Below are 8,376 nucleotides of genomic sequence, written 5' to 3' on the forward strand. Positions count from 1 at the left end.
CAGCAACAGTGATTGGGTCATTGACCTGGACAACAGACTGGTTCCAAATAGGAAAAGGAGTACGTCCAGGCTGTATATTGTCACCCTGCTTATTTAACTTATATGCAGAGTACATCATGAGAAACACTGGGCTGGAAGAAGCACAAGCTGGAATCAAGAATGCTGGGAGAAATATCAATAATCTCAGATATGCAGATGATAGCACCCTTATGGCAGAAACTGAAGAGGAGCTAAAAAGCTCAAGAGGAGAGTGAAAAAGTTGACTTCAAGCTCAACATTCAGAAAAACGAAGATCATGGCATCTGGTCCCATCACTTCATGGGGAATTGATGGGGAAGCCGTGGAAACAGTGGCTGACTTTATTTTGGGGGGCTCCAAAATCATTGCAGATGGTGATTGCAGCCATGAAATTAAAAAAACGCTCACTCCTTGGAAGAAAAGTTATGACCAACCTAGATAGCATATTGAAAAGCAGAGCTATTACTTTGCCAACAAAGGTCCATCTAGTCCAGGCTATGGTTTTTCCAGTAATCATGTATGGATGTGAGAGTTGGACTGTAAAGAAAGCTGAGCGCCGAAGAATTGTTGCTTTTGAACTTGGTGTTGGAGAAGACTCTTGAGAGTCCTTTGAACTGCAAGGAGATCCAACCAATCCATCCTAAAGGAGATCAGTCCTGGGTGTTCTTTGGAAGGACTGATGCTGAAACTGAAACTCCAATACTTTGGCCACCTCATGCGAAGAGTTGACTCATTGGAAAAGACCCTGATTCTGGGAAACATTGAAGGCAGGAGGAGAAGGGGACGACAGAGGATGAGATGGTTGGATGGCATCACCGATTCGATGGATGTGAGTTTGAGTAAACTTTGGGAGTTGGTGATAGACAGGGAGGCCTGGCGTGCTGCGATTCATGGGGTCGCAAAGAGTTGGACACGACTGAGCAACTGGACTGAACTGAACTGTGATACTGAGTGGTTTGCCTTGGAAGTGAGCTGAGATCATTCTAACATTTTTGAGATGACACCCAAGTACTGCATTTTGGACTCCTTTGTTGACTATGAGGGCTACTCCATTCCTTTAAGGGATTCTTGCCCACAGTTTTAGATATAATGATCATACTGAATTAAATTCACGTGTTCCCTTCCGTTTTAGTTTACTGCTCTCTAAAACGTCAGTGTTCAGTTTTGCTATCTTCTGTTTGACCACATTCATTTCATCTTGACTCATGGACGTAACATTTCAGGTTCCTATGCATTATTGTTCTTTATAGCATCAGACTTTACTTGTGCCACCAGACGCATCCACCACTCGGCATTGTTTCTGCTTTGGCTCCGCCTCTTCATTCCTTCTGGAGCTATTGCTCCACTCTTCTCCAGTAGTATATAGGGCACCTACCAGGCTGGGGAGTTCATCTCTCAGGGTCATATCTTTTGCCTTTTCATACCATTCATGATGACTGTAGCTTTATAGTATAGTCTGAAGTCAAGGAAGCTTATATCTCCAGCTCTGTTTTTCTCTCAGGATTGCTTTGGCTATTTGGGGTCTTTTGTGTTTCCATAAAATTATAAGTCTTTTGTTCTTGATCTTCCATTGGTGATTTGGCAGGGATTGTGTTGAATCAGTAGACTGAGGTGGTATTTTGACAATATTGATTCTTCCAGTCCAGTAACATGGTTTATCTTTCTGTTTGTTGATGTCATCTTTAGATTTTTTAATTAGTATCTTCTAGTTTTTGAACTTCAGTCCTTTTCCCTACTTAGGTAGGTTTATTTTTAGGTATTCTTTATTCTTTTTGATGTAATGATAAATGGGATTGTTTCCTTCTCCTTATCTTTAGTGGTTAGTAGATAGACATGCAGTACTTTTTTACCATGTTTATAATTTTTAAATGGAGATTCATGCTAAGTTCAGGCAAGCCTCCTATTGGATTGGCCAAACAGTTTGTTCATCTTTAAGAAAGCCCCAAACAAACTGTTTGGCCAACCCAGTATTGTGCAGGCAGTGCTGCTCTGAGTCTCAGTAGACTTCGGCACTCAGGGGAAGGACATGTGCAGGTTTGTAGTGGTTCTTGTGTGTATGTTGCTGTTCATTTTAACGTCACTGCCTGAAGTCTTCACTCAAACATCCACCTTTCAGTCCTACCTTCCCTGCCTAGCTTAACCTAAAATGTCAGCCTTCTGTAGCATTTTATATCACCTTTTTGTTTTTTTTCCTTCTTAGAACTTACCATCTAACTTAGTATATGTTAGCCTACATATCTTTAATCTGACTTCCCCATTAGAAAGTAAGTTTTGTGTGCCTAAGTGTGTTTCATTCAGTGCTGTATCCCTAATGCCTAGAACAAGCCTGGTAAGTAGTATATATTCAGTAAATGCTTGTTTTATGAGTGCATGCTAACTATAGTCATTAAATGTCTCCTGAACTCTCATTTTATTTCAAGGTAAAATTTGTCTCTTATAGTTGTGTGTTGTTTGCAATATATCATGAATTTGCATCTGAGGAAGTGATGTAAACTTTTTAAAAAATCTATTTTTGTATGTTAAATTAGAAATTTTAGTATTTGAGTAATAATTGAAATCATTTAAGAAAAACTGACATAAGTAAGTTTGAAATTTGGCACATGAAAACTCATTAGATCAGGATATTAAAGTCTTTTTTTTGTACAGGTGCAAGTGGCATGAAGAAAATGATATTCTCTTCTGTGCTTTAGCTGTTTGCAAGAAAATTGCGTAAGTTAGGAGTCTTCATAATACTCTAATCCGCATTGAATTCTTTGCAACTTTCCTTGTTGTTGCTTTGACACATAGGATGCATCACTATTCACCTCTGTTTCTACAGTTCCTTTTTAAAACAAACGCTTTTTAAAATCATGTTACTTTTATTATCACTGTCACTACTTGTTGGTTGTAGTTACCACCTGAGCAATTTGACTGACCCTTCAGAGGCACTTAAGCTGAATTTTTCCTTCTAGGATTCCTGTTCTGGTAATCTTTACCCTTATTCCTGTTCTCTTAAAACGGGGCTGATCAAAGTATCACTTTCCACTGATGTCCAGTTTTATATGTGCTGCTACCAATTCCCATTTATTCAAATCTCTAAATTTCTTTTTTCTCAGATTTACAATATCTCTCACATACTTTGTTAGAAATTTTTAAAATGTGACTGTTTTTTAAATAAATTAGATAAGATTCTGAAAATGAACCTTTTGAATTCCTTTTTAAAGGTACTGCATCAGTAATTCTCTAGCCACTCTCTTTGGAATCCAGCTCACAGAGGCTCATGTTCCACTTCAAGATTACGAGGCCAGCAATAGTGTGACACCTAAAATGGTTGTGTTGGATGCGGGGCGTTACCAGGTAAGGAGCTGACTCTGGTTGCTGTTAGTTTCTTATGTCCCGCTCAGTGTGGTCCTGGTCCATAACAGATAACGAGCTTTCCTTTTTTAGTTCTCTCTTCTCTTAAACGTTTTTTTAATCCTTCATGGAATGTCAGTTTTTAATCCAGTTGGATTTTGCATAAGATCCTTTTCTTTCCTGGTATATTTTTTCTTTCTGTGGGACATTTGGCATTAGTCTTTATACAAAACACATTCAAACATTTATTCAAAAAAATTATATGATATACATTTTTGAAGTAGATATTTTAAATACAAGACCTGATTCAGGATTTGATTAGAGGCTAATATAATTTCCCTACCACCTCTCTTCCCTCCTTGCTATTTACTTACTCATAGGCCTTGCTATACTACTGAGAGCATAGCAGTTAAGAGTATGGGCTCTCTCGTTAGAATTCCTGAATTTCACTTCAGGCATGATTTTTCTGCTACATATAGGCTGTGTGACTGAGTTATTTGAATTTTCTGTGCTGATTTCTTATGTGTAGAACAATAATAATAATAATAAGGGCTAGTAGTTGTAGGGTTGAATGTAGCAGTATACGAAAGTACTAAGAATTCTGCCTTAGAATATAGTAGATAATAAACAAGTATTATTATTTTAAAATAATTAATAAAATAGTGAAAGGGGAACCCCAAAATGGAATGAATGATTGATACAAATAACTATTAGTATCAATCTCAAAGGCACTACTTACGCTTAGCAAAAGCAGCAGTCTCAAAAGGTTATATACTGTATGATTCCATTTATGTGACATTCTTGAAAATACAAATGATAATGATGGACATGTCAGTGGCTCCCAGGGGGTGAGGGAGGGTGTGTCTATAAAGGGATAGTGTGAGGAAGGCTTTTGAGGTGATAGGATGGCTCTGTCTCCTAATTGCAGTGGTGGTTTCACAAATCTCTTTGTTAAAACTCAGAAATGTAAACCCCCCTAAAAGTCTGTCTTAGTCGTGTGATAATTTTAAAATCTGGACAAGACTGCTCTGTCTCTGTATTGTTAACCCCTAGCACAGTGATTCTTCACTAGGGCCCATTTTTGTGCGTTCACGAGACATTTGGCAACACTTAGAGACATTTCTGGTTGTTACAGCTGGGAATGGGGTGCTGCTGGCATCTAGTGAGTAGATACCAGTAAGCCTGCTAAACGCCTGATAATGTACAGTGAAAGAAAGAGAAAGTCGCTCAGTCGTGTCTGACTCTTTGCGACCCCATGGACTATAGTCCATGAAATTCTCCAGGCCGAAATACTGGAGTGGGTAGCCTTTCCCTTCTCTAGGGGATCTTCCCAATCCAGGCATCAAACCCAGATCTCCTGCATTGCAGGCAGATTCTTTGCCACCTGAGCCACAAGAGACAGGACAGCCTTCTAAACAAAATATTACTTAGCCTAAAAATGTCAGTAGTATCCAGGATGAGAAGCCCTGCCTTAGCCCCGTCACCGCCGTCTGTGCTGAGACTACCAGGTTTAGTCTCATTGTCCCCCTTCCATTGTTAGCCTTAGTCACTATGCGAGCTCAGGACACCTAGAGCCTCACTCATTTCCCAGACTCATCTTACTAGGCCGATGTCTTCTCAACCTCAGTTATCAACAAAATCTTGTATCGTCAGCCTCCTCTGGGGAAGGCCTGTTTTCCTCCTTGATTCTAGCTAAAATGTGACTGTCCTCTAAAGACACTGCTTCCCTGTTAGCGCTTTAAAATGGTGACATTTTTTCCCCCTCATTTATTGTGGGCCTAGATTTGAGGTAGTTGTCCTTATTTAACTTTGTGGCCTCTAGACTTCCTAACCTAACTTCTCCCTAAAACCCCTAGGCCTTGAATCTCATGCCATTCAGGCTGATAGCCCCTTTTTGGAGTCCATAGGCCCCTGAGTTGGACATCTCCATTCTTAGAGCAACATTGAGTCAGAAGATAAAACAGTATTGCTGTCAGAATTCTTGATTTCAGTTTCCCCATAGGTCTTTCTAAGAGCCTGGTATTTCAGTTCCTTGACTTTCCCTTCTCCAGTGGTGCCATCTCCTGCCATCCATCAAATATATCCACTCCCATGGTGATAGTCTAGGTCCCAGTGGCATCTTCCCACAATCTCAATTTCAAGCATCCTGCTCTCCGACTACCACTTCTTTCTCTGGTACCTCAGTGCCAGCAGCTCTTTCACCTTGACTGAGACCTTGTATGTCCCCACTCTTCGGAAGCCCTCCTTCGCAGGGTCACTGCATTGCACAACTCTGGGGGTGCCATTCACACGTGGACAGTGCTGCACCTTGTTCCTTTCTCTCTCCTCACCTTGCCCTTCACCTCCTTCCTTCCCTGTTTAGATTCCTTGCTGTTATTTCCACTCACTTGCACTGTCAACTCCATTGGCCTTTCCATAGTTGGTTAATAAACACCAACCCAGATTAAATCAGCTTTTTACCTACTCTGTTCTTACACATTTGAAAAGAAACTACCATACTGACTGGTATTATTTAATATCTATCAGCACCAACTTCAAAGGAGCAGTGCGTGGCAGTTGTCCATTTCTCTGGTTTGATTAATCTTCGTCTCTCCTAGACAGTTATTTTGCATCTTTTCTCACTTCAAACTTCCATCACCTCTTCCTTCATCCTTGTTCTAGGTGTCACTCCTATCCCCTCCTTCTCTGAGAAAATAGAAGCAATCAAGAGGTTTTCCATGTATTCCTACCATTGCATTCACCATAGACTCTGCTTTAATGCATGAATTGTCTGTGTTTTTATCTAAGGCCGATCCCTTTATTTCTATATATCTCATTCTCTTACGTACCTAAGGACATGGCTCTAAAGATTTTATACTGTTTCCTTCATCACTAAGGTTTCTTTCTGTTCTGAGTCATTCTTATTAGGAAACATTGTATGATTTCATATTTAAAAATAAAAACCCTTTTTTATGCTGTAATTTCCCTCTTGAAGATTTCCTTCTGCTTTCCTTTTTATAACAGTACTCCTCAAAAGTTGATCAGACATTAGAAAGTGGGTGTTAGTGTGTATTTAAGGAGTAATTTGAAGTAGATGATCCAATAATAAGAAATAAATGTTTCCCACTGTTTTTGTTTGTTTGTTCCTTGGTTTTTACTTACAGAAGCTAAGGGTTGAGAGTCCAGGATTCTCTCATTTCAGCTCTTCTAATGAAGAACAAAGATCAAACACACCCACTGGTAAGCATCTTACGTTTAATAAGGCACCTCAAAGTTAGGGTCTTTCTAAGATCCCAGGGTGTGGTACTTAAACAGATGCTCCAGATTGGCTTTAGGACATAAGAATCTTGAATTGGGAATTTTACTTGTCAAAAGCATTTCATTTGCATATGTGTGGCTTTTTATCACTTTGATAAAATTTAACTTTTCAGAATCTTGTTCAGGGCATTTAAAATAAAGCCCGTTACTCTGGTAGCAGCTGTTGTTTTATAGTTTTGATGTGAGGGTGTCTTTGGGGAAATGGGAAAGTTTAAAAAAGCTAGTGACATGAATTTTCAAATGGTCCCTGAAAACCTTCAGTTAAGGTTTCCAGGACTTAAAAAGAACGTTCAGCCTTTTGGCATTTACTCTAAGAATTATCTCCCCTTTTGATGATCTGTTTAATCATGGTTTAGTGAAAGGCGTGCAGAAGGATGAATCAATTGAGGAAGCTGTTTATAATAAAACTGTAAAAGTGCTACATTTCTTTTCTTGTATTTTTAATATCCTAGGTGACTACCCATCTGGGGTGAAAATCCCTGGCCAAAACAGCAGTGTTCGGGGAAGAGGGATTACCCGCTTACTAGAGAGCATCTCCAGTTCCTCCAGCAATATCCATAAGTTGTCCAACTGTGAGACTTCAGTCTCACCTTACACATCCCCAAAACACGGATACAAATCTTTCTCTTCCTTATCTTAATGATGGTACATTTCAATTTCTGGAAAAATAATAGGGCAACTTTTCTTCTGCCTATAGTCATATACTAAACAGATGACATCATGATAAATGTCATTACTATAAAAACTACTTAATTTGTAAGGAAATTCTGTTTCACGGATTAAAAATAATTGTGGTTGGAGAAGATCTTGGCATTTTTGCTTTTCTCTTTAGGGCTTGTTCTACTTTCTGACTGTATTATGGGAATACCATTAAAGTTTTGAGTCCTGTAATAAAACCAGCATTTTAAGAGTTGTGCTTTGGGGAATGTTATATTTTTGTATCTTTTCCTCCACAATAAAGGTATTGAATATCTGTTATGAAAGATTTTTAAATAGTTGTATTTCTTTCCGTTATGAAATGTGGAATGGTACCCTTGAGACCAGCTCTTTTCATTGCAAATATCTAAAAAAATTAGTCTTTAACAAAAATACTTTCTCTGCTTAAAGACTTTGAAACATGCTGACTTTGGCAAAAGTCGTTTGAAGAGTGAGAAACCAAAAGGAGATTATGTGATTTTCCACAAATCATATGGCTGGATAGTGACCAGATTGCAGATTTACTTGACCGCAAAGCCTTCTGCGCATTCCAAGCAGATATATTTTGAGTCAAGAATTTGGCCTGTGTGGCTCATGTTTTCTTCTTGGGCTATTATATAGCCCTGGAGTAGAAGAGATACAGTAACCCCCTTTTCTTGCAACCATAGTAAGACCATAGATGGCAGTGGCAGAAACAGCAATCCAATTTAGGTCTGTTTGACTCAAAACCCAGGAGAATTACTTGGACTCGGGTTTTTCTTAATAGCCGTATTCTCCTTTACTACTGAATACCTACATTGTGGAGACACACACACACGCATCTTGTAAAGTCCTTAATGGCCACTCTGAAGAAGGCGGTGCTTCCATTCCACCTTGCACACACAGGTGGCGCATTGGTGAAGGATCCGCCTGCCAGTGCAAGAAACGAAAGAGACGCAGGTTTGATCCCGGGGTCGGGAGGATCCCCTGGAGAAGGGCATGGCAGCCCCCTCCAGTATCCTTGCCTGGAAACCTCTGTGGACCGAGGAGCCT

At 39.5% G+C, this 8,376-nt stretch overlaps 1 protein-coding gene across 1 annotated transcript in view; it reads left to right on the top strand.

Annotated features, from left to right (window-relative positions):
- MAEL (maelstrom spermatogenic transposon silencer) overlaps nucleotides 1–7,635 on the top strand; it is a 54,426-nt gene extending 46,791 nt beyond the window's left edge. Inside the window, exons 9-12 of the mRNA XM_018046604.1 lie at nucleotides 2,665–2,727; nucleotides 3,222–3,354; nucleotides 6,495–6,570; nucleotides 7,101–7,635. Of these exons, the coding sequence (XP_017902093.1) occupies nucleotides 2,665–2,727; nucleotides 3,222–3,354; nucleotides 6,495–6,570; nucleotides 7,101–7,288 (460 nt within the window). The 3' untranslated portion in view covers nucleotides 7,289–7,635. The remainder of the gene's footprint in view (nucleotides 1–2,664; nucleotides 2,728–3,221; nucleotides 3,355–6,494; nucleotides 6,571–7,100) is intronic.

This window comes from Capra hircus, chromosome 3 (genome assembly GCF_001704415.2).
Source record: "Capra hircus breed San Clemente chromosome 3, ASM170441v1, whole genome shotgun sequence".
Taxonomy (NCBI): domain Eukaryota; kingdom Metazoa; phylum Chordata; class Mammalia; order Artiodactyla; family Bovidae; genus Capra; species Capra hircus.